The sequence below is a fragment of the Opisthorchis viverrini genome (assembly GCF_000715545.1).
Source record: "Opisthorchis viverrini unplaced genomic scaffold opera_v5_312, whole genome shotgun sequence".
Lineage (NCBI taxonomy): Eukaryota > Metazoa > Platyhelminthes > Trematoda > Opisthorchiida > Opisthorchiidae > Opisthorchis > Opisthorchis viverrini.
The window spans coordinates 146,139-173,227 of NW_008751970.1; the positions used below are offsets into that span (position 1 = coordinate 146,139).

The window sequence follows — 27,089 nt, forward strand, 5'->3', positions numbered from 1 at the left end:
AAGCCTCAAAGACGTGGAGACGACACTAAATGGAGCTCAAATCGAGCTTTTGGTTGACTGTTCACGACGCGCTGTGTGGCTCTGCCGATGGAATGCTATTTCAGTCGTTAAATTCGTCTTGTGGTCCATTTTGTAAAGCCAAGAAGCACCACTTGGCTCTCTTGGGTTGCAGGACAAACTCGGCAAAACGATCTTTCACACCTTTTCGATGATTAGGAAATGAATTGCCTGGTCGGTAGTGAGTCAGTGTTGAGTCACTTGGACAGATAACACACAATCAATGTTTTGGACATGACACACTAGACGCCTACAACAAACGTACGTGACGCCTTTTGGAGGCCGAGACTAAAGCTTACACTGCCCCCTAGGCAAGCTACACTATGTTAACTTTTGCGTTAACATTGTGGCTTACAGAACCCAGTTGTACAAATATCACACGACGGTACGATGACACAAACGTCAAACATGTCTAAAAGCGTAAAGTAAACGCATCTTCATTAGGCTAAATCCTAACAGCCAGCCCCGCTTGAGACGAGATCGATATACCGAGCAATGCGGCGCTCTTCAGCATTTTTTTCACGGCGTCCCATGGAAATCTATCCGTTACAGTTACCGAATAAAATCAGTTAGTAGCGCCCTTATGTGTATTTACAAACTCAGTTTTAAGAAAATAAGACACGTTTTTTCAGGTCTTAGTGTCGTCTATCGCGATCTGTTCCTCTCTCTCCGTCCATCGAGCAGAAAGGGTGGTAACACGAGCAGCGGAAACGTCGTGTAAGAAAACTGGTAGAAAACCAACCCCAGAAGCAAGTGGAGCGGATAAATTTATCAAATATCCGCGAATGTGACTGCCACTGGACTCTGTGGTGACGACAACGACAAGACGAGATCTGAAGTCCGACATTCCGTCATCCACTCGGTGAAGAGATTTCGGCCAAGAAGTTACCTGGATGGCTTTGATTCGCTTTCCTGGGAGTTTAATCTCCCCGAAATTCTCTGCCTTTTGAGTTGATTTCTTGTCACTTCCGACTGATAGAGGACACCGGAACGCTGTCAGGTAAGGCCCAAAACCTGTAAGAACGTGCGCAAATTTTTCCGAGTGATCCATTTCCTTTGAATCATGATCATCTGTGTGATCATCCTCGTTAAAAAACACTGGAGATGCGGTAGAGGGCTGCGGAAACAACACATCAGCAACAAGGCAACCAAGGGGACCATCACTGTCCGAAGAAGTGGGCGCAAACAGGTCAATCAGTTGAAATCGATTCGGCCATAAGAATAGCAGACGGCGACCGCTGGGTGAGGCAACGACGCCTTCGGCCCCAGGGGCAAGGAGTTTAAGACGAGTTGCGTAGGCTTGCCGCCCACGTAACAGGTTCCAGATCCGAAAGGTCTTATCCTCACTGATCGAGTACGCGCAGCGCAGAGAAGGATGAATAGCCAAACTTCGAACTGGACCTTTATGCCGACGCAAAAGTCGAATGCACTCCCAAGATGCAGGGTTAAACTTTTCTTCACTCTCCAAGTCCTTCTGGCGCCAAATTGCAATGCACCCGTCGTCGCTTGCGCTGAGTAGATGAGCGACCTCAGAAGCACTCGTTTTGGGACAAAATTCCAAGTGCCGAATCGTCCCACTGTGGAGCTCCAGGGATCCAAGCCGCATCTGACCAGGAACCGAAAATAACTGCACACAGAAGATTGAGGAGGGAGAGAAGATAAACAGTTAGGTTCGAATAGTGTCGGACACCGTGCAAAAGAAGAATGGGAACTAACAAAACAACTTGCATAAGACACTAAAAGTGGTGAGAAGATACAATCGTTTGTAAATCAAGCGCCTAAACGTTGTGCGACAGGGAAAGAACCTCGACAAAAACAGTGCTCAGTCTACTGAACATACTGTCGTTTGGGACGATCGTACGTCCAACAACCGCTGTTGGACATGTAGAACCGCAGCCGGCAAACACTTGCAAGGACTTAGCAAAGCCCGAGGGGATCCTGTTTTGTGCGCCCGGCAGTTGCCTTAAGATGTGCACCAGAAGATCACAATTCGTAAGTGGACAATGTGTCCTATATTTCGGGAACCGCTTCTATGCATTAAGTACCGACAAAACTGTCTTCACTCCGAGTAAAATGAAACGCTGATAGGTCAAACATTATTATGGAGAACATAAGGGACATGACAGGGCTATTTGACTGCTGTCTATGTTCGACTGAGTGGACACCAAAAATGGATTGTTTTCTGCGCCCCTTCACACTTTTGAATTCAGTGGAGTTATAATCGACAAATAGTAATTCTTTCCATTTTTATGCAGTATAAATCATGGAAATTCATCCCTATCAAATAATCGAAGAGAACCAGGAGAATGCACGTGGAATCGTGCAGTTATGCATTACATGCAGCGAGAGACATTGCAGTGCAGTGCAGTTCCACCCAACACCCTCATCAAAACGGAATTTTTCAACAAGTCAAGCAAAACCCTAGGCGAAATGACAAAAAATCTGAAAGTGCGCTACGCCATAGTGAGGGTGCTGCGAGAGGGAGGGTAATAAGAAACACCATCTAGAGACTCAAAGGTAGCACAGCCGGTGGACATGGGATTGTAGAAACCTAAATCTGAACTACCCATACGATTATTCAAATCGCCGTTAGTGTGCGCAACAGTGGGACCAATTTTCCCGCGCAAAATATTTCAATCATAAAATGATCAATGCACGATGAAATGCGATTAAAAAAAGATCCCAAATACCAACGGAAGTCAGTTATAGTGAGGCTGAATAAATAAGAATCATAAAATATCAATGCACGATGAAATGCGATTAAAAAAAGATCCCAAATACCAACGGAAGTCAGTTATAGTGAGGCTGAATAAATAAGACTGGCGGTACTATGGTGCCTTTACCTACGAAACTGTTCAGGATTAGTTCTGTTTGTCTCTATTCGTTCACACAGGCAGAGATTTACCAGCAGGCTGGGAACGAATGAACGAACATGAAATCTCAGTATTTTACAAAGGATTTCACCAACATTAAGGGGCACCGCACAGCTGTTTTGTTTTTCTTAAAAATTATCAGCTGTCTCAAAAGTCTCACTCAGCGACCTTTCAGCTAGTGGCTGACGACTGTACCGTCCGGCCATAGGTTGCCTATCAGCCTCGAGTAACTCGCGTAATCTAGTGCCGCTTATCCATCAATCATTCAATTGACATCGCGAAGCCACAAGTTGAATGACTACTAGGGTGACGGCTTATCCGATGAAAAGCTTCGTCAAGAGTTAACGGTGATTCGCAAAACTAAAATGTTGTTAACAGGAGACTCAAACGAGACTCCGGCTAGTCTTTCGGTCGCGAAACCCTTTACGAAGATCTGTGGTGCAAAGGTGAGATATCAAAGTACTTTTCCGTAGTAAGTTGATAAAAATTACTTGGCTGCCTTCCTCCATCTGAATAAAAAACTGCCATCCTGATAGGGGGGTCGGGATTCTTTGCTGAGACGATCTAGTGGACGGGACTGCCTGGAAAGTCGTTTCAGGTTTAATCATATCACGAAAGCCAGAGGAAGGCCGTCAGACACAGGAGTTAACTCCTGTTTGAAGAGTAACCATAAAACCAGGCAACCTAGGAGTAGAGTCATAATATACATCACCGCAATAGTGGTGTGAAGACACCGAAGTGTTTTCCCCATGCGGCCGAGACGACAATATTGGTGGAAGCAGCGACGCAGTATTCCTCTGACGAAGGACGGACTAGAAAACATTGACCCGCAGCGAATTGCCCAATACGGTCAAACTAAAACTGAAATCTACCGAAATCCCACTGTGACCGCAAACGCAGCTGCTGTGCGTCGTAGCACAGGCAGTGAGAGGTCTATGACATGTTCCGCAGGAAAGTGAGTCAGTAAAGTTGTTCGCCAGACTTCTGAGTTCTGGACTACGGTCAGACTGTAGGCTATCCCATTACCTCCAGTTTGCCACCACGGTCAAAGGCCAAAGCGAGATAGCTCAAGCAAAGCTGATCTTGGAAATGGCTTGCTAACCTTCGCCCATACATCTCCCTCACCCTGATCCAGTTAATCCATTCGTCAAAAACCTGACCATTGTTCACTATCAAAACGACCACAAAGCAAAGCCAATAAAAACGGTCATTTAATAAACCCACACTATTGGAACTGACTTTCAGTGTTCGCTCTCCGCCTGCCGCCGAATTCAGTAAGAGGCACCTTTTGCTGAGACTTTACTTACTCTTCTGTTGATGTGTTACGTTTCCGAAACCGGCAAACAGGAGAAGCAATCAACTCAAACCAATTAGAATGAGCTTGGTCCCTACTTCATTCTTCGGATTGACGCTGATGTCGGTAATGTCTCGTGGAATCTGTGGTGTTGTAGTTGCGTCCTAAACCCCAGTTGAGAGAATTCTTAAGGAAGGGATTCCATTATATGGATGTTATATGGATATTTGCTTATGGTAAACGGTGTTCCTTTGTCCCGTCAGCGCCCAATTGCAGTTTTGAAGCTCAGAATGACGAATTTTGCACAGTTGTCACGACTGCTTTAGCAAAAATGGCAGACAATGTTGTCTTAGCACGGCATATGAACACCCAAGTGGATAGGTTAAGTCCGGAAGAAGCGTGTATGGACCAGAAGTTGGTGTTAGCTTGCAAGTACTGGGGAGCGACTTATCCGGTTGTGTGCTGAAACATAATCTATTCCATCACAAGCACACGTATTACTAGGCCACAAATTGGCCATCGAATCAGTCGTAGCATGGGCGATCAGTCTCGGTTGAAAGATTCATTTAAGGAATGTGATTTCGTTTGGGGAACATCACCTGAACTTGATGATGCGTTCGTGCGGACCCGCTTACCGATTCGCCTTTCCAAAAACCACACAGGCTGACGCAGTCATTCAGTTCGTCTCCACTAGTGCGTTACCGTAAGCATTAGAAGTCTTTCAGCTGTAACAGCCTTTTGGTGCTTAGCTGCAACGTCACACGGAGTGAGCACGAGGGCAGATGTACTGCAAAGTTCCATAACCTAGGCAGGAGTAGTCGAAATGCCCAGGGTTGGGTTCGAAACACGGACCTTCCGCTCTGTAATTCCGCGCTTAACCAGAGGACTACTTTGAGTTACAGTAGCCCAAAATACCGAGCTTATTTCACTAGAAAGTCACTGTGAAACTCTGATAATGAAGATCACTCATAAGATTAGGGGAAAAATCAGAGAAGTCACGCTCCCAGCGTTCGAGACAGTTGACTAGATCAAGTGAGCTGATAATACCTCCGAAATAAACAGCTCCTATTGATACCCGAAAAAATATGCGACCACGTAGCAACTACGACCAAAAGTCGGCTAATCAGAAATTCAAAGGCTGGTAAAGCTCTGATGGAGTGAGCAGGTTTGAAGGATGGGGATGGCTTTCGCACAGAAGCTGTCTCTTATCAGCTGACTGAACTGACCACAAGAAGGTTTGTCAGGAAACTGACTCGTGAACAAGTAACAATAATCAGCCAGCAGACCCATCATTTGGGGTCACTGGCTGAACACCTACAAGAACCATTCAGCCGGTAGTCTCCTGAGATAAGCTTTGGGAGAACCCAACAAACCCGAGTGGAACGCTGGCACCGGCCTCCTTCAGCTATGGAAATCCAGCGAGATATATCGCTTTTCCAGTGCAACAAGCCATTCCGTACAATGCTTTCCACCAGGCGGTCAATCGACCGATGCAACCGAAAATGGCTACATGGTTGTCGTTCGAGGCGTATCGCTTAACCGTGTTCACAGTTTTCTGCCGAGCTGACATAATTCAGTATTTCCAGCATGCGCTGATGGAAGATGATAACATGACCGTCTCACATATCAGGCGTCCGGAGTTCACAGCCCGGTACGGCCCAGAATACATACTGCCAATGAATTCCAATATGAGTGAAGATGATCCTTCTTCTCGGTATGGACAGAATAATAATGATTGTTCAAACAAGAATGAAGTGAACACAGGACTGCAACACTTTTAAGGTCCTTATAAAGGCGCTACACGGCAGTTCTTGTGAGCGCACATGAGGCTAATACGTTCAGTCAAGTAGCACAAGAGTGCCGTCAAACCCTTTCTCCTCGATTTCGTTAACCATATGCTGCTTGAAACCGTCTGTCATGAGTGTACAACTTCTCTAGGGACTTCCGCCAAAAGAAGCTGAGTACGTAGCCGAACTGCGATCATTGATTAAGATCCTCTAGAGATGCAAGTAATTTTAAACTTAAATGGTTCTGCCACAAGGCTTGGAATGTGTGTAACACCTATCAAATGCAAGGTGCTGCTGTAAGTTTGAGCGGGATCAAGCGTGAAGACCAGCTGATTAGCGAGGTTAAGCAGTTGACTAAGTGCTGACAGACTGACGGAAGGAGAGGTCACTTCCCGCTTACGAAAGGTCAGGGCAACAAATGTCAGTCTCCGAGACCTATAGTGCCAGCGTGATGTATATCAAGGGTGAAGTACAAACCGTAGAAAGATCATCCGTACTGAATTATGCAACAGAGAGTGACGTACACACAGACGCGTTTAAAACCATCAAACAGCATCGTCAGCGTCTGGTGAGAACGGGGGATTAGCGATTCCGAGGTGAGGCAGATTAGGAAGGAGGGACTCTCCCTCGGTGCACGAGCTAATCAGACTCCAAACACTGTGCTGGCGGTTGTATCTCCTTCGAAAATCCGTAGGCCGTCTGCCTCACAGGTACTCTTTTGTCCTATGTCCAGCTTCCAACTCCGTGGATGGAAATGGAGATGGTCAATAACACCAAGACCGAATGTTATGCAGCGAGTGGCACTCCTGAATCAAACCATGGCCTTCAACACATATCTTCCTAATTTCCTTCGAAAATAGGCCGTCTGCCTCACAGGTACTCTTTTGTCCTATGTCCAGCTTCCAACTCCGTGGATGGAAATGGAGATGGTCAATAACACCAAGACCGAATGTTATGCAGCGAGTGGCACTCCTGAATCAAACCATGGCCTTCAACACATATCTTCCTAATTTCCTGCTTCATGAAGCAACTGAAACGATTAAGCCTCACTTAATGGACTGGGCCATTGTCGCAGATGCCCGGATATTCTGTATGTGCTTTCCCGACTATAGGTGAACAAAAGTGTAGGACCTTGATGAACGTTTTCTTGGTTCGTGCCTTATAGACAAGCAACTAGACGACTTCGACAGTCCACAACTGGCTTCGCCCCCCCCCTTAAGATTCGTCAACTAGCCATGTTCCTCGAATTTAAGTTAATTGTGTTTAGTACTCGAACACCAAATCTAACGTTTGTGAAAATGGACCCTCACTGTAGATGAGATAATGCAGTAGGTGACTCAAATAAGACCACTTTGAAACTATCGGTTACGATATTCTCCAACCGAATGTGCCGCCACCTTAAGTCTTAGTTAGGCCAATATCCAAGATACTGAAGTGTGCTTCATTGATACGATATGACTCGAACTCTTCGAAAAGCATCAGTGTCAACACTGATACTTCACTGCCGTAGAACCACAAAGTGTATTTAATTAAACTCAAAGCCTCAAGGCAAAAAAAAGAAAAGGATGAGTGAAGGAGGAATCTGGTTCTGGCCTATCGCATCAGTATGTAAACAGGATGAGACTGCCGAATAGGGCAACGGCCAGAAACCCACTAGTTAACTGAAATAAAAACTAACCAATTGGCTTACGGGATGAGACTAAATTTACCTGAATAGCTTCGTCCGCACTACCCGAAACAATAAACGGATCCTCGACAGAAATTGCTGTCACAGGCCCAACATGGGCACTTGCATCAAGGAGAACGGGTTCGAGAATTTTTGGTCCATTCGGCTCCAGAGCATCATGTATATAAGCCAGCGCGAAAACAGCACCATCGTACGTGCCACAAGCCACTAGCAAGATATGCATGTTGCTTTTTAGCTGAAATCAGGGAAAGGATTTTTACCGAATGGAAAAGAACGTTCGGCTTATAATTGTCTACCAAAACTAAGTAGGCATCATGTTGGGCCAAGTTAATTCTACTACAGTTGACTTCGGATTAAATAAAAAACTAAATAGAGTTAGTTGCAGTAGTCAACACAAGCGGCACTTAACTATAACCAAATCGGACTATAGCTAATTTCCAACTAGTTGGAGCTTAAATTGGGATGTTCGGAACAAAGTGTTCCCAGATCCACTCCGACACCAAGCACGGTCTCCATAAGACCCTCCCCAGGAAATTTGTCCAGTTCACGTTGCCAGCTATAACGCTATAACACTTTCACCTGTTACCGTTTCAATATGAGAAAAATCGGGGGGAAAATAATCGTTCAGCTGTAACAACCTGTAGGGGCCTAGCTGACATGCCATCCGAAGGAAGCACGAGGACTAGGATACTACCAAGTTGCCCACTTCTGGACAGGAGAAGTCGAGATGCAGAGGTTGGATTCAAGACACGGACATTACGGCTCTAACCACTGAGCCACCTCGCCCCGTACGAAAAATGGGAGAGCGGAGGAGATATAGCCAGTCATTGGAACCAATAGCAGAGTCAGTCATATGGTATTCAGTCGTGTTAATTGTCTAATGAAGAACATTGAGGGCGATAGTTCCAATGTAGAAGTTCCCCTGTATACCACTTCTCAGTGTGACGAGTTCAGCCCAAAGTTCACCATCCGTAGGCTGCAGTTGTAGACTGCACTAATCCCACTGGTTAGTGCTATCATACTTTGTTGCCAGGCCATGATACTCCGAGTCTCCGTCGTGACCCAACAAAAGGCTGTCAAAAACAGCTCTGTGAGATACACGGTCTTCTGACGTGAAATAAAAAGCTATCCTTCAGCTGTGACACCCGTTCTATGCACGGCTGCCACGCCATACGAACAAAGCACGATGAAAATGAAGATAATCATTCAGCTGTAACACCCTTTCGGTGCCTAGCTGTCATACCACCCGAAGGAAACACGACGGCTGAGATACTGCCAGGATGTCGAAGCCTAGAAAGAAGTTGAGATGCAGAGGTCGGAAATGCTGCATGAAACACGAGTGTAGAGATATTGTCAGGTTGATCAAGTCTAGACGGTAGCGAACAAGATGCCGATGTTGAGTCCGAACGATGCACTTTTGGTCGATGGGTTTACCAACTGAGAAGCGGCACTCTCAAAAGTCCCATGTTGGTCGTTTTATTTGACTGTTTTGACTCTGTCGATTGTCAGAAACGTTGGCGGTATCTCGCGATCCCTTATGAGGGCACTGTATGCAAGCTTCCGGAGAAGGGTACAAGTATACGGCAAGCACTCGCCTGAGTTCACCATGTCCAGCAGTGCAAGAAGAGGCTGCCCTCACTTTCAAATTTGCTATTGACGTATTGCTCACACTTTCTCTGCCAGCCTCTGAAACTCCGGGGGTGGAAATGCTCCTAGGACGTTCGCTCTCAGACATTATGTGGATGATATTGCTCTTCTTGGTCCAGATCCTGCAAAGACGTAAAGCATTTTATATAACCTAAATGACTCCACCGCATGGTTTGGTATGTACTCGACACCAGCAAAACGTAAAGTGCTGACGAAGAACTGAGGGGATCAAGCCCAAACCTGGCGATTGCAGATGAACCAACCAATGTGGCAGGTGAATATACTTACTCGGGCAGTTGTATAAGTTCTGGCTGACTGGCTGGAAATGCGATTGACTCTCGAATAGGGAAGACATGAACAGCTTTTGCCAACCTTGGATAATTACGGCGCTGACGTGACTCGTTTGTCTGTCAAGGACGGAGTGAGACCCGCACTGCTTTATGGACTAGAAAAGTGGCCTCTACAATCAAAGACATAAGAGTTGCCCGAACTTTACCATCGGTGTCTGAGGTGTTGGCCCTAATGGGAACATCAGTTTAGTAACACCGAGATACGCCAGGTAGTTTTAGGAAGAACGAACTCTCCCGTGATAGATAAATTACTCATGCTTCGTCGGTTACTCTGGTTACATGTATTCGGTATCTCAGAAGACCGTATGGCTCGCACAGCTCTTTTCATCCAGCACTGGGCTGAGTTAAAGCGGCCAAGAAATGGACTTGCAAACGGGGTATAAAGATACTAACGAGTTGACCGGGTCGGGTTAACGATAGCTGCAACCTTCCAGAATGAGGAACCGGGGACTCAGCTCAGCAATGATTAGCGTAACTGTGCATTCAATGGCTCTCGTGCACCAAGGCTATCGCCTTCAATGAGTGGCTACCCTGTTCCAGAAATAATTGAACATATCATCGCCCCCAGGGCGCAGCCAAATCTCACGAGCTCTCACTTTTCGGCGATCGAAACTGTACCAGGTGGAACCATTGTACCTATGGTACACGGTTTATAGCTGATAAATTGATTAAATTGATGGAATGAGCAATCTCGGGCTCGGTGTTTGGACAAGCAAAGTACACGTCCAAACCAGCATAACCTATGGAGTGTGGATGGCCCATCCTACGCCGGAAAGCTCCTTCCGCTTAAAACCACCAGGAACACCTCTGCATTGCTAACCTGATGTTCCCACCAGTATCTTCTTCAGCTGTAAATGACGCATGCTCGTTGAACATCGGTTAGAAGTGCCAAAGTTTCGTCCGCCGACGATCTGGAGAGAAAAGGGTGGATAGCTACGCACTCGATGTGGAATCTTATATAACTGATGCGTGAATTTAGGAGCGTTAGTGGGTTTCCATCGGGATGTCATGAGAAGCTACGTGCTGTGGGCCACAGCTTAGATGCATTGGTACATTAATAATAATAATAATAATAATAATAATAATAATAATAATAATAATAATAATAATAATAATAATAATAATAATAATAATAATAATAATAATAATAATAATAATAATAATAATAATAATAATAATAATAATAATAATAATAATAATAATAATAATAATAATAATAATAATAATAATAATAATAATAATAATAATAATAATAATAATCGTTCATCTGAAGCGCCCTTTCGGTGCCTAGCTGCCACCCGAAGGAAGCATGAAGGCTGGGATAGTCAGGTTGCCCAAGCCTAGACAGGGGAAGTCGAGAGGCAGAGGTGGGGTTCGAACCACGGACCTTCCGGTCAGTAAATTCGCGCCCTAACCACTTGAGCCATCTCGCCCCCCTGGATGTATTAGTGCCACTGAGAGTATGACTGGGCCATGTCTATCAATGTATCTAACCATTGATGTGTCCCGTTTAGGAGACCCTATCCAGAGAGACGGTAATGACCAGTGCAGTTGAGCTTACCGGCAATGGCTTTCACTCTTCGCTGCCAAGCCATTGCTTGGCCTCGTCTCCACTGGCTCCTTCACACCCTTCGCGGTGACATTCGAAAAGGGCTTTCACAGAGAATGAGTTGAATGAAATAGGGAACACGTGACCAAACCAGCGCGACCCATACAGTGTGGTGAGATCATCTATCGTGGGTGAGTTGTTCCTTCCAAAAACCCCTCGACCTACTTTAGTATTACTGATCCTACACTTCTATCAGACTCAGGCAATGCCTTAAAGACACCGACGGTCAGACGTCATCATCATCGCCGACATCATGACATCAGTGTTCGACACTGATACTTTGTTTCCGTACAACCGCGATTTACTTGAAAGCAATATTGCGAAGAGAAGAATCAATGTGGAAAAGGAGGGGACTTCGTGCTGGCTTATTACAACCATACTGAGGTGCATGCACCTCCAGACACCCATTTAGGCAATCTGAATATAGCTGATACGAAAACGCCATTGACGTAGACAAAAGCCACATCTTGCGGTATCTCCGACCAGGTGCAGTGGGGGTCTCGCGGTCCCCGTCCTGGAAGGTAACTAGCACCGATAGCACCCATATTTTCATAATTTTTTCACACGGCTCTGCCACGTCCAGGATTGGCGACCTCTCCTTCGCCACTTTGAATTGGGCACGGGAGAAAGCACTCTTCAGCAAACGATGGTACGGCATGCGCAAAACGTGGCTTAACCAACACAGTTTCTGGTGTTGGACACATTCTTCAATGAAAGTACCCGCTGCAAAACCGAAAACTTGCCCGGTATCTGCTTCGCTTACAAAACCCACACGAGTTATGGTTCTGAAACAACAGTTATCGAACACCTAAGGCGCCTCAGTCCCGCGGCTCGAACAGGCGAAGTCTTACAGCCATACAAAACAGCCTGTACTGTAGCCTGATACACACGTCCCTTGAGATTCACGGATATATCGCTCTAAGCCATAGGTGTCTCAAATAAGCAAACACGACCTGAGCTTTGCAGATTCGTGCATTAACCCCATCTGTCACAATATGAAGAGAACCCGTATAACATCCAAGATACGTGAACGGCTACAAAACTTCCAGTAATTCTCCCTGGATTGTAAATGGCGTGGTCAGTGACTGCATGTACACGAGCACTACCTTACACATTGTGAGTACAAGGTACATACCAAAGGACGGTGTTCGGCCAGTTAATCCAAAAAACACTTGTTGCTTCTTCTCTTCGGAGACGAGAACAACATCATCTGCATATTCCAGACCGACAAGGTTTTCGTCAGAGATCCTCCGGTGTTCGTCTTATTATTTCATCGATCACGGAATCAAATAAGAACATAGAGAGCGGACATCTCTGGCGGATACCGCTTTGTATACGGAATCTCTTGGAGAGCTCTCCGTATACTCTCACACGGCCAGAAGTCTGAGAACGTTTTATCTTCACAAACTACCGGGCGGTCAAATTTCATCTGCTCATAGCGGCCAGGTTTCTGACATAACCACATGGAGCGAACAACACCCATATAAACTAGATCCTTGATCGATACGGGTGCTGCAGGCTCATAAAAGCTGCTCTGGCCTTCCCGATCTGGATGGAAATATAGGCTTTCGCCAGGGTACCAGGACCGACACCAATGCTCTGTTGTCTACCACCTCAATCGATTCATCCATAAGCATCATGTTCGGGGTCGAGCCCACCCGATCTTGCAGGAGCACCCCACACTTTGAAGGTGTAAAGTAGATGCCGAACGGCGAGTGCGTCACGATGGTGTTAGACCTAAGAAGAGTTATGTCGTCAGCGTAGTAAACATCTGCGGCCGAATGCCTTCATAAGAGGCTGGGAGTAAGTCTTCCATGACTTCGACGATGAGGTTGAAGAGGAAAGGTGGAAGTGGATAGCGTCGCCTGATACTCAGGCGGAACTCAGGCGGAAGCCTCATGAAAAAATTCATGCATTCACGGGAGTACAGCGCTTTAAGGAGAACCAGGAATTTACAGGGGTACCAGTTCTCAACAGATACTGACGTTCTACAGAGTCCAAGCCAGCTTTCAAGTCAAGAAAGGCCGACACTGTTGGGCTCTGACAGCATTGTTGCTGCTCACGAATTTGTTGTAGGGTGAAAATGTGATCGATGCATCATCTTGCAGGACGGAACCCAGCTTATTTTTCACAAATTTGCCTCTCTACACTCAGTCAACCTTAGACAGTAGGACCATAAAGCACCTACAATACAACGACCAATAGCATAATATCGAGGGCTTTCATGCAATGCTATCGTAGCTTTTTGAAGACACGGACAACTGGTGGCGTATCCCACTTTGTAGGTACTTTCTCTTCACTCCATACAGCACCACTAAATTTTGTCAAATGCGCAAACAATGGTTCTTCGACTTCTTTGAGAAGGGCTGGCGATAAACTGTCCGATCAACGTGTTTTTTGCATATAAGAAGGGATAGTCCCTACTTTATTACTTCTGACAGGTGACTAAGGTGTATATTTCATTAGTTCATAAGCATTGTCTCCAGGGGTTGTGTTACAGTAGATCAGCTAAAACTGTTCTTCGAAGTGTTCGACCCTTCCTTCTAGTGGACGTTTTTGCGAATGAACTGCTGAGCCGAACTTTCTACTCATTGTTTCATTGACCGTTGATTCTTATCAGCCAGTCGATCGTGTTAAGTGACATGCAGCACGGCTCTTTCAAGTAGTAAAAGCCTTCCTCACCTGACATTTTCATATTCAACTAAGCTTTTGGTCCTTCCTGAGGCTTTAGTGTATGAAGAGTTTGTGTGAGCGCACACGCCGTCGTACTCGTTGCATGTGGGTATGGACTTCCTGGCATCAATCAGGACTAGCGACCTCCACGATATCCAATGGTCACTGAACGGTATCGAAGAGATCCTGAATACCGGTAGCATGTCTCTCTCTACATGTTGCTATGTTTCATCCACATGCTCTTTGTCAGTAAACTGTTGGATTAATCTGGAGAGTAGTTGAGCTAGTTCCCATCGATGCCACTGAAATATGGTAGTTATCCGAAGATGGTCGATGGGCATGCTGGCCTACTGACTTGCGAGGGCCTGAGGGTGAACTGACTGTCGTGCATGCTCGTACCATGGCGTGATCAGAATCAAGTTTTGTGTCGCAGAAGGTACGACAGTTTTGAATTGTGGTTTTTCATCAGTGACCCAATCGGGTGCACGGTTGGTTTGTACTTGAAGGCTGTCAGGTTACACTTTACAAACGTTCATGTAGAAAGTTCATGTTCGTCAGTGACTGTTGACGGTCAACACAAATACTGTTGCCCTCCTTTGTATGTACGACGCGGATAGACACCGAATCAACTACCCAGATTAGATCCTAAGAAACTGGGACGAAAGACTTGGGAATTCATATCACCCACAAGGATCACAATGCCAGTGCTTCTTGCTTGACAATCCGTACTCAGCTTGGTGTTGAAATAGCGCTTCCAGCCCTCAACAACCTATGTTCACCAGGCATTTCTGAACGGATTCTATAAGAAAAGTCAGATTCCTTAGAGTAACACAAGAACGCTTGGAACCTAGTGAAATCCTAAACTTCCACCAAAAGCTCAATAGGGAAGCCGGAAAACATCCGGGCCAGTCAATTATTCAATGGACTCAGTAAACGCCGATGAGTGATCAGGCACGCCACAGAAGCACGACGAATATGATCAGCACTCACGAAATTTCACAGAAGCACGATCTGCGTTGATAGGTGCCACTTGTTAGGAGGACTACCTCCAAACGAACAAATCCATTTAACTAACGATTTGTCTTGTATACTGAAACAATTGTTTCTACATTTCAGCCTCTCACTGACATCCTATTGGACTGTTAGCCCTTTTTATATTCTGGTTCAGTTGAATTCATACCACGGAACGATCCACTTGTTTGCCGTATAACTTCCTCGAAGTTGTTCGTCTTCTCCATTTTGGTGATCCAATATGTCTGACTGATAGCACATCAAGAGGACATAACACCACTTAGCGCCTATCAGACAGCCCAGCCTGGATTCAAAAAGTGCCCTTTAAGTAGCGCGGAGCTATTGTTACTTTTGCACTCGCATGCCCTCGCTTGTTGCAATGAAGCTGTTGTGTTCCCTATCGATGAGTTCTTTCCTGGCACCAGACACTGGAGCGGGAACATCAGTCAGATATAACAAGTTCAGGTTGACGACTGTCCTCCTCAGTACTTCTTTGTGGTACACACGGTTGTAGTATACCGAATAAAATGAGACGCATTTTTAGCTCACCTTACTCCGTACCTTCGACAACTTAACTGGGCCCTAAAAATCTCAAGGCACGGGCTTGTATAGCAAGTCGGAGATACCAGTTGGTCCTCCCAAATCGTGTCCAAGCGCGCCGTTTATTGTGGGCCTACTGGGCACAGCTCACTAACTACTGGGCAACCTCAACTGTTTATGTGGGTGAAAATCCGTTTCTAACATTGGCTACGCAAAGGTGATGCGGGGACCGCCTAAATCGGGCTGGACTTTTATCCCCGATGTTCCAAGACTGCCTACTTTAGGCGAGAAAATATCTTTGATGCTTACTAGGCTGTTGGTCTAGACAGCTGGGTTACAAACTAGCCACCTAAAATTCTCTGGAAGGTGCCTTAAATCAACTCAATCGGTGTTGTTCCGAACCAGTTACGAGCATATTCTGTTAACCAACAAACCTCTGGTACTATGAGGTCCCATAATACCAACACGAAAGAAATTCTAGGCCACTTGTCCTCTAAGGAAGTTGAGGTTGGGTTGCAAGATACAATTTGTGCTTCCTTATTTAGCCCAAGTACGGGACTACTTAATTCAGTTTATATCAATTACTTCGTCATCACCCGTGCAGAAAAGTACAGTGATTCCATCTGCTACGGTTTAGTTCACCCAGGATAAGTTGCTCAGGCCAGTGTAACACGCGTTCACTGATTCACGGAGTAATACACACGATCGAGTCTTTCGCCAAAGCCTCCCGGGTTGGCTTTCTTCTTGTCGTTCAGCGGCTTCCGTTGGCCTGAAGAGCACAGGCAAAAAAAAGGTGAAGCACCTCTCCTTCCGTTTTCAGCGCTGGGCGATACCCTAGCCAGCACGAGTACTCGCACGAAAAAGCACGTAAAAGTGCTTTGAACTGGGCTCTAGATGCAGCGCAAACAACAATCGGAGTAGGGCTCTTCCACGCACCAACTACCCAAAATGAGAAAAACTGTTGCCTAACGAAGGCGCGCACTCTGACCATGAAAGTCTATTAACTATATTTTCCCCGTGTACTAGTTGGGTCAGTGGCGAAAAAACTTGTCGGCCGAACCTTGTTCAAACAGGGCGTAAGTGATGGATCCCATTGGACATGATAATAGTCTAGGGGGAAAAGTTCAAGTTCCACGGGACGCGATTCACAGTCAAATGAATTGAGGCAGGCAACTACCTCCACAACAGTTCGTTGGACACGCGCAATGGGGGTTACGTTCTTTTTGTGCCTAAGCAGCCAGCTTGTTTCTCGTATTTAAGAAGCGGTTTGACGTAGACTGCATAGAGCACCTAGAATTCCGTGTGGGTGATACGAAGGTGCGCCTAATTATCCGAAAAGCGACGAGCGAATTTTGGGCCATTTTTGTGATGGAGTGAGGGCAATCTTGAAGAGAGCCAGGTACCTAGATCAGTTTTAGTACCCAGCTTCGCAATATAGTCCGGTCGCCGGGCACGACAATGTCATTCGCTAAGTTTTATCCGGACAACATTCGGTTGTGTTTTTCATCGTTTAGGGGAAGGTGCCCGTCCAGTGACCACTAGTTACGGAGCCGAAATCCTCTGAAGAGCGCTTACGTTCGGACTGGGGATTTCAGACGGTTTACGGGAATTGAAAATGAACTTGTAAACGCACCCGAAGACCAGAAGAAAGAGTAATTCTAAGTCAGAGGCTTGAGGAACTACAATAAAGACTGGAGCAGAAGAGCATTTTGATCTGACTTTCACTCCAATCGCGGAGCTCTGATTTGCCGGAAATCCGCATCTTCCTAAATACCGGTTCATCTTCCAAGTCTCCCGTAGAAACCTTTAAAAGAATACATGGGACCTCATTTACAGAGGACGCCGAATCCCTTTGGGTATATTTTCCGACTTCATGCACCTAGCGGCGGAGGTTTCGAATCCACGTTTCAGACTCCGGGTTCTTGAATCAATTCAATTTAATTAGTCAGCTATAAACCGTGTACCATTGGCATATTGGTTCCAGATGCTACTGTTTCGATCACTGGAAGGTATACCGTAACGAAAAGACTAGAACTTACTGTGGGGTGACGACTTGTGTACTTACACGACCCGTTTAACTATACTGGAGAGGGGTGTCCCGCGACACTCGCAGTCTCTTATACGAGGTTGGTCAACGGGTAGATGTTTAACAAACACTCTCCTGGTCCTCCAGGTGGGGGTTGGAACATGTATGGTGACTTGTTCGGTAAAAATTGTAGTGCGCCCACATTTTCCAACAAGCACCGCTGTCTTGCGGTCAGGCTTCCAAGCCAAGTGCTTTGGCTGAGGACTCCTCCTTTCTAGGTATGGGCGCTCTGGCAATATCCTAGTCCACGTGCAACTATGAATTGCACACTTAGAGATAATTTCATGCCACATCGGTCGTCGAGTCGTGCCATCAACCTGGTTGCCTCACTTGCCAAATACACCATGTCGGGTAGGTGAAAACAGGCTACTACCGATGTCTTCCTTCTTTCTCTTTCCCCCTGTCCCTACCACAGTATCTCTCCCTGTAGGCCCAGCAGTTAAGACTGATAACTCCGTTCGTCCTGAATCGGTTTTGCAAACAACATCTGCGCGTCATCCTGCATCTTCAAATCAATCTTCAAGGCTTGATTCTTAGTCTATCTGGCTGCCTTCTGTGTTCGCACTCTGAAGCAAGCAGGACAACAAGCTGCTCTTGCTCTCACGCCATAATCATTTGGCATTGATGTGTGCTGTATATCATGAGCAAGAATTCAAGCACAAGGGTTGAGCTAACTTCCCAATCACTCTCCACTCGCTTCCGGCTGCGCACCTCTGGTGATCCAGGGGCTGCTGTGGCAGGATGTACAGGATTTATCATCGTCCTAAGTCATCATGCAGAGGGATCTTTGCTTGGCTAGATACCGTCGATAGCCACTTGTGTGTGGTTCGTATGGCAACGTCTGCGAAGTTGTCTCACAGGCTGAAAGTTCGTCGATGTCTGTTCGTCATATCAGCCTGCGTCCCAAATGACTGTAGCCATGGCAGCATCAAAGACAAGTTTTGCGACGCCTTGAATACCCTGTGGGGGCAAGGTGGCTAAGTGGTTAGAGCGCGAATTTACTGGTTCGAACCGGACCTCTACCTCTCGACTTCCCCTGTCTAAGCTTGGGTAACCTGAGAGTATCCCAGCCCTCGTGATTCCTTCGGGTTGCATGAAAGCTAGACACCAAAAGGGTGTTATAGCTGAACGATTGTTTTTTATTGTATTGCATTGAGTAACTTGTTGTGGCGAGTTAAAAGCTCAAACATCGTTGTGGTTGCCAGAGATGTGAGTGCATAAGTGGTAAGGCTTAGCACATGTGAGACTCAATTAGGTCGGCATGGATTGGACTCGGTATGTACGGGTGATGTTGAGTGATTGCTTCAGCTGTGCTGACCACTTCCGAAATAGCCGGAGTTTTCTGGCCACATGGTGTCCTCCAACGCATCTCGACAACAAATTCTAATCGATCACACTGTCATTAGTTACCGATGGCGTGGATCAACAACTAACTGCCGGTCGTTTTGGAACATGTTTGTGTAGTCTGACCACGCACTCGTCTGGAGTCGATTCTCCCTTCGTCTTCCAGGGCCGTGTAAGGTGCAGATGGCAGCTGAGACTAGCACATCCGGATGTCGGTAGAATTTATCGGAGTCGTCTTTTTCGAATACCCCACCATCAGATGCGAATTCATACTTGAACAAGATTGCCATCTATTAGCACAGTGCTGGGAGTTTTGCTTGTGGCACGGCGCTACCAGGCGCACTCGAGCACTGGATATCAAACCGACGATTGGCAATGCTGAAATCTCATAGAAATATCCAAACCAGTTCCGAACATAACTTTACTTTATCAGATTTCAAGTGAAAGTGATCGTGATATTCGGTCGTGAAGGCTGATGGAGACGGAAGGCCAAGGGGAAGGAAGAGGCCCAGAAAGCCGGTAATGCTCGGAGATAGTTTCAGTTGATCCATGCAACCTGTCCCCGGAAACCACCTGTGTAAATATTCAGCCGTAGCACCCTTCCGGTGCCTAACTGCCATGCCACCCGAAGGTTGCGCGATGGCTACCAGGCCGAGCACTGGATATCAAACCGACGATTGGCAATGCTGAAATCTCATAGAAATATCCAAACCAGTTCCGAACATAACTTTACTTTATCAGATTTCAAGTGAAAGTGATCGTGATATTCGGTCGTGAAGGCTGATGGAGACGGAAGGCCAAGGGGAAGGAAGAGGCCCAGAAAGCCGGTAATGCTCGGAGATAGTTTCAGTTGATCCATGCAACCTGTCCCCGGAAACCACCTGTGTAAATATTCAGCCGTAGCACCCTTCCGGTGCCTAACTGCCATGCCACCCGAAGGTTGCACGATGGCTGGGATACTGCCAAGTTGCCCAAGCCTAGACAGGGGAAGTCGAGAGGCAGGGGTCGGGTTCGAACCACGAACCTTGCGGTCAGTAAATTCGCGCTCTAACCACTTGAGCCATATCGCCCCACCTGTGTGCAAAACTATCAAGGATCAGAATAATTGACCATTCTGAGGGGAAAAAATAACGCTCAACCATTGGGTCCAATACCTCGAACAGTGGTCATCGTGGCCACCACCTGCCACTCATCTGAAGCCCACAGTTGACATGGAACCCCTACAGTCTTGGAGGTTTATGATTGCATATGTTCTCTCAGGTGATACCGAGCCTCTGGTCCAGATGAGCTTTCACCCGCAATGTTCAAAGATGAGGATGAAATCCTCAGTCGGCGCTTGCTCCGTTTGCCCACATCTGGGACAACTGGAGCGATTCGGTTATAGTGCCTATTTTCAAAAAAAAATGGGGCTCGTGGTGTGATGACCACGGGGTCATCGGCTAATCCCCGGTCTCAAAGAGACTGTTGGCGTCACTTGTATTTCGTCGCCTTATGGTGGCTCACGAAACACCTATTTGAGAGCATCAAGCGGGGTCGCGGCCTGGTAGGAGCTGTGTTGACCAAATCAGTGCTGAACAGTGATTTTATTCTGTAGATGAGTATGAGATGGAAGTGAGGGTGAGACATCCGGTCGGTCGAAGTAAAGTCACCATACTGTGTATCAGTAGCACACTTGTTACCCTTCAACTTGACAGGTTCTGACCTCGCTCTGATTTCGAAACATACCTGAGACGTAATTGGAAGGCTATCAGTGGAACCCACAAAGTGCACCGTTCGCAATGCATCTGGTGGAAGCCCCAAACTGACCGGGAAGTTGAACTGCTCCGTAACGTTCAAGGGGATTTAACCCAATGGGCCTTAATCTCTTTGGTCTGAATTGGATTAATGATCTTCATCTCTTGGACCAATCCCTCAATGCCCTTCATAACGGAACAGTTGCAGATGGCTGCAACACGTTCACGAGTACACATCCTTGCGACTTTGCGGTGACCACCGTCACAGTCAAACCGGAAATCAGAGGGAGCATATACTACGCAGCAGCTATTCCGCTCCTGGCGTCCGTCACCGGTAGCCCTCTCACATCAGTCTAATTGGCGAATCATGCCAGCAGCCGGCAACGTTTTATCCGCAGTACGAACCCTTCAGTTCATAGTCTCAGGTTCATTCAGATCATTCCATTGCTATCTAAAAAGTCAAGAAAGGAGGTCAGCATAAGGACGCCACAATAGTCACACAGAAGCCAGATACTGATTCGAGGATATGGGGTGGATGCAGGGTCGAATACTACGTCAAGCACGAGTCACAAACAAGACCATAGGCACAACCATGTCAAGAGAACAAAATTCAGAAAACATACTGCGGCTCTGTAATGGAACCACGTCGCACGGAACACCGGAGAATCGCGATACACCTCCGAAGTGGCGGGCACCAGATCCCATGTCCACATGCTCACAGCCCCAGGGAGGAACAGACAATCGATAGCATCTTCATGAGTTGTTATTATTAGGTTCAAAGCAGCGATGGGTTGAACAGCCTCCTCGAATGATAGGTGTCCGTAAGCCAGCCACCCCTAATGACCGAACAGCACATCGGCTGGACGGACGTGTCACGTGTGGACTACTGACCAAACGAAACCATACCCTGATTGGTCAGAATACGAGCCAATCCGGATCTAGCATCTTCGGCACAACGCTTCTCGCCCCGTCGCGGAGATTCTAGCACGAACTAATGGAACATTCTGTGATCACCTTGTAGATAGAGTTGAAACAATCTTCTTTTGTCTCCATAAAATGCTGCCTCAAGCTGAGGTGCCTTTTGATAAACCATAGTGGGCGGAGCGGGGAGTTGCACGGCCGTTCACCAAGACACAACACATTCAAGCAGATAACAACCCCACCGGCCCTCTTGCGTTTCAAATTACCTAGGCGAATGGGGCTGAATTCTCAGTGTTAGAAGTCTGATAAGAGCCATGTTTCAGTGAGCTCGATTATTGTCGACCGCTACAGGTGAGTCAAATGTTAGATATCGACAAGCTGAAGCTTCTTGAACCATGGGAACACACAGGTAGGTACGTCACTACGCTGTATCAAATGGCTCTCATGCTTCCAAAAACGTTGGTCGTGGACAGGCCAAATTTTTAACGGCGCTTTTAATGATGTAAAGTAAAATCTGAATCACATGCATATATCATTAATATTGCTTAGTTTATTTTCCCTCAGAATAGAATCTAAGCTAAGTTGTGCAGCGTCACTTGCAAACTCCAAGTCTTTAAGGGATAATCTGTAAGTCAGAGGTAAAGCGCGTTGGGAAGAAGAACGAATCGTTCAGCTGTAGCATGTGGTTTTCAGGTCCAAACTAACTGCATATCCCGTTGGTAAGTTGATTGAGCTGCACAAAATTCACTAGAGTGGCACCATATTTCGAAAAATTGGTTGCCCCGCCATTTCTCTTTTTCCGAAACAGGCGCCGACTGCAAGATAGCGAAATATTACAACGCACAAACCTAAATACACTGAACTCGACCACAACCTGTCACCTTGTCTTGGTGATCGGGTTTCTGTGCTTCAATGATCCAGCAGGCTATCCTGGCAGGAACGCAGCTCCTAAGGGTTCACACATGCCAGGAAAGTGAATGAGGGTCAATACTCGAAAGTCGCTCCGAGCTGAGACATGAATTCCTCCTTCTCGATACTAAAATACCGCTCAAACCAGGCTTCAGATGAAAAACAGTCCCTACATAGATAGAGAACCTCGGTGAATCCAGACAGCTGTGGAGAAAAGGGGCGAGATACTCGAGAATGTGCTTCGGCGCAACGAACCAAAACAAGAGATCGCGATGACTCGCTTATCTGTAAAGAGGAAGAGTGCCTGAATCGTTGAGCCCAACACTTTCAAGACCAGCCCAAATTCCCGGCCGCGTTTGCTCAGCAGGATGTGCAGCCTGAAAGGCAGCCCTGGACAATGAACTTCGAACCCCCGGCGGCTTCGAAATGGGTCGATGCCTTTTATTTCTTGAGCGTCACTGGGCTGTTGGGACTGATGAAATCACGCATGCTATGTTTAAAGCTGGAGTTGAAACACTCGATCGATAACTATTTGCCTCTATCTGGGAGAAAGAGGTGGTCCTAATTAACGGTTGAGTCAGTGGTAGTACCCCTTCTCAAAAGGACGCCCGCAGTGAGCGGGGCAATCCCGGAGGAATCGGCTCTAAGCCTGCCGTAATCAAACTGTATATCAACTATTTAAAGGAGGCTCATGAAGAGAGGATCCGAGAGCGGTAATCAGAATTGTAGTTAGAAAGGGGCTGGCTGGATCACCTAGTCACAGCCCGTCAATTGTAGTAGCGACGGTATTTATAAAGCCGACCAACAATCTTGGTGTCATTTGAATTCGGGAGCGCGGCCGACTATGTTGTTCGGTTTGATTTCTTTGACACGCTTACGCGGCAGGATATGTTCCAGAGGATCGTGAATTTTTGTACCTCTCAAATTGTGCACCGTGAATGTATGCCGAGCTCTCCAAAAGCTTTCTTACAACCGATGTTGACCGACGAAGGTGTGCACTCCATTTTGGTTCAGCTTCACCATTCATATAACAATGAGTTGAACACCGTCGTGTATTCAAAACACCGAGTGAGAATCTTATCCACCTGAGATATGCAGACAACATTGTTATTTTTGAAAACAAGCGGGTAGTTTAAGCATCGCCAAAAAACTGACCAAGCTCATCCATTCCTTCGACATGTGCTTCGTGCCCACAAGGTGCAAACTCATGCTGCCTGGCTTAGAGTCTTTGAACATACCTCTGGGAATTCAACGAATAACACTACGCATCTTGCACGTTGCGCAGGCTTCAACGATAGTGTGACAGACGTAGTGAGCGCGTGAATCCCGAAGGTACGGTTTGTAATCACCAGTTCGCGCTCCTTGTGGCCTCAGAAAGGCACCTCACATGGTCTCAAAGGACGTGTGTATCAGACTACGGTGCGGGCTATATGGCTGTGTGGCTGTGATTATTTTGCCACTTCCGGCGGAGGAGGCCTTTGGCCACCATGGTATCATAAGTGTAATTGGAATAGACTGGAACGGTGTTGTGACTTGTTGAACGGCTGTGCAACACTGCATCGGTCCCTTTGCTTCCTGCTCCACTCACTATGGTATATCAGAGGACACGGTAGCTCCACACAACCCTTTGTGGGACAAAGAAAAGTTAATACAACTGTATTTATATGGCAATCCCAGACTGTTCCACAAGGTCGTGCTGGAATCTCCTTGAGGGCGCGAGAAGCGTTGTGGCAAAGATGCTCGATCCGGATTGGCTGGCATTCTGACCAATCGGGGCATGGCTTCGTTTGGTCCGTGTCCTGCCCGTGACGCATCCGCCCAAATGATGTGATGTTCTGTTGTTGGGGTCGACTGTCCTCCGAACAAACGGACGAGTTCGCAATGGGGTGATTATGAAACAAAGGACACCCTCATAAAATAATGCGACTGAAAACACAAGGTTTGTTGGCTGGGCCATATCCAGCGCATGTTTATTTGCCACCTGCCGAAAAGCGCGCTGTTTTTCGGGCCGAATTTGGAGTGGCTTATGCTTAGAGATGTACAGAATTTGACGTGGCCGAAGGACGTAGGCGCCTCGGATGATTGTCGCAGATTAGTCCTAGGTCTCCTTCATACCCCTTTTTTCTTCCTTCAATTATAATGCTTTTCGAAATAACTTGACATGGTTGTAAGGCACCACTGGTTTCATCTAGTTTTACTGTTGTTGCTATGGTGCTGATGTGTGGCAGCCCGTGAACTCGTATTAGGAGATGGTCTGGAGATAGACTCGTACTATTTCCTGCGATGGGAGTGGTAAGATATTAAGGTGTTTCTTACAGACGACCAGGATATCCGTATTTCTGGGGGCAACGACATGCCTTTCCTTGTGTAAGCGCGCTTTAGAGAGAGTACCACACAATCCCGTCGCTCAACAGTTGACCGTGACCGCTGGCAAATTATTCACTATGGTTCAACTAATTTTCAAACCAAGAAGTCTAGCACTCCTCAGGGAATACCTGCTTTGCGCAGCCGCATTAGAAGTCAGGCAGTTGTCTTATTGCACCCTCGGACCAGCTCTGCGGAACATTAGTGTTGAATATTGATGTCATGCTGTTGATAATGATGATGCTTTGTGCGGACACGCTTTCCTTCGGGAAATACTCTGGTTGGTGCACAGCCGTTTAGTTCATCACTTGTAAGGCATCCCTGTAATTCAGCAACATCACATTGAGGCCGCTGACAGGCTTCCAGAACTCGACGGGTACGATGGTTGTGGTGATGATCTGGCTGACGATCGTAAAAGGGTGAGAGAAGCCATACCCACAGCTTTTGAAACCGTCTGTTGAGGTCGCTGGCGTACCCAGATGAACAATAAACATGTCACGACCAGCAGCGCCGATTGAAGCCAGGGAAATTATATGGGCAGCAAACTACTGTGGCTGCGCGCGCAGATCGCTAAACGCCGAATAATGAGGAGCCTAAGGATTGGCGTAGAGCACTCGTGGATCGCAAAAAACTCAAGGATTGGGGAGGACTTTCGCGACCGACAACAGTTGTACCCTGTTCTATATAGTTCGATCAGCCGTTGTTACTGAAACCGTTCCTAAAAGGAGCTGTGCTTCAATTCTTTTACCGAAAAATATCTTGAATGATAGACTGAGCACTCTAAAAAACAATTTTGCTTGCCCTCATCGATTCAACTTTTTGGGGGATCTCGTCAACCCAAATGGTAATTTTATATCAGCTTACCATCGACAACAGAGGTCTCACATGAGATTTCGTCCCTCTGGGGAGATAAAGCACCTGATTCATATAGTTCAAAATCCTCCAAGAAGGTGGCGAGCCTCCTGCGTCTATCCTAGTTATCTGGAACGGGTACAGAATGGATTGCCTCTCTGGCGAGCCTTTCTAAAAATGATCCAGTGGCATTGAACGAAAACAGTCCAGTGGTCGTAGCTTCCAAGTAGAGTCAGGTTTGCAGAGATCAAGCTGGGTTCCGCCCCGACCGGGGCTGTGTCAATCACATCTTGACCTTGCGACATGTGCTGGAACTGCACCGTGATTCGAACCCAACCTCTACCTCTCGACTTCCCCTGTCTAGGCTTGGGCAACGTGGCAGTATCCCAGCCCTCGTGCTTCCTTTTGGTGGCATGGTAGGTGGTCACCGAACGACTTTATATATCTCCTTCCATGGGCGAGTACCTCTCTAAGGCAAATCATCCCCTGACTTCATTCTTTTTCTTCAACTTCACAGCCGATGTGCTGCTTGAATCTTCTTTACTTGCCTTTAATCGAGGCATCACCGACACACCTACAGTGAGCACTAATTACCCTATTGTAACAGTACTTTTGCTTTTAATCTTAATCTCATCGATCCTTTGTATAAAGTTTTTTCCTACAATCCCACTACCCTACGTTGTCTAGTAATGTAAGCTGGGTTGACCCGAAACTTCGTACACACAGACCCTCCCTATCTCAATTACCTTCTCAGTATTCAAACTAGTATGATTGTGCGGCTCTTCTCTGGTGTTGCCGTCAGTGATGGTTAAATCTTCTAATGGCTTGTTAGCGTTTCTTTCGGTCCTCGTTAGTGGTCCTTTTGAATGTGTTGTTGTGGTTTCTTCAATGTATCCCTCTATTGTGCATGCATGTAGCAAAAAGAATCTAGAACCTATCAAACTCTCACCAAAGCCATCATCTCAGACTATAACTTTTCCTGAACACAATCGGTTTTGTAGCAATGGCACCGACTCGAGAGCTTGTTAAGGTTGTCCCCTTCACACATTCATTTTCCAGGTGGATTCCATTCACAGTTTCCTGTGTGAATGTCACTGAGATCCCGCCATTGATGGGAGTGAAGGAAGATTTACTGACCCAGTTGGGTAGTCCTAAATATGTCCTTGCTCCAATGGTTGACGCAAGTGAACTAGCATGGCGGCTACTTGCCCGTCGGTATGGGACCCAACTCACCTATACGCCGATGATCCACGCGATGATGTTTCTGAAAGACAAGGCGTACAGACAGTCATGTTTGCAGTTCTCCCCTGAAGATCGCCCCTTAATTGTACAGGTGGGTGGCATAAATTGAC

At 46.6% G+C, this 27,089-nt stretch overlaps 1 protein-coding gene across 1 annotated transcript; it reads right to left on the reverse strand.

The window, feature by feature from the left end:
- Positions 1 to 633: 633 nt before the first annotated feature.
- T265_14982 (hypothetical protein) lies at positions 634 to 21,527 on the reverse strand (the record flags this gene model as incomplete). The annotated part of the gene is made up of 3 exons (XM_009176070.1): positions 634 to 1,684; positions 7,721 to 7,933; positions 21,315 to 21,527. Coding segments are annotated over 3 exons (1,425 nt in total), but the record flags the coding sequence as incomplete, so codon positions are not given.
- Between the last annotated feature and the right edge of the window lie 5,562 nt (positions 21,528 to 27,089).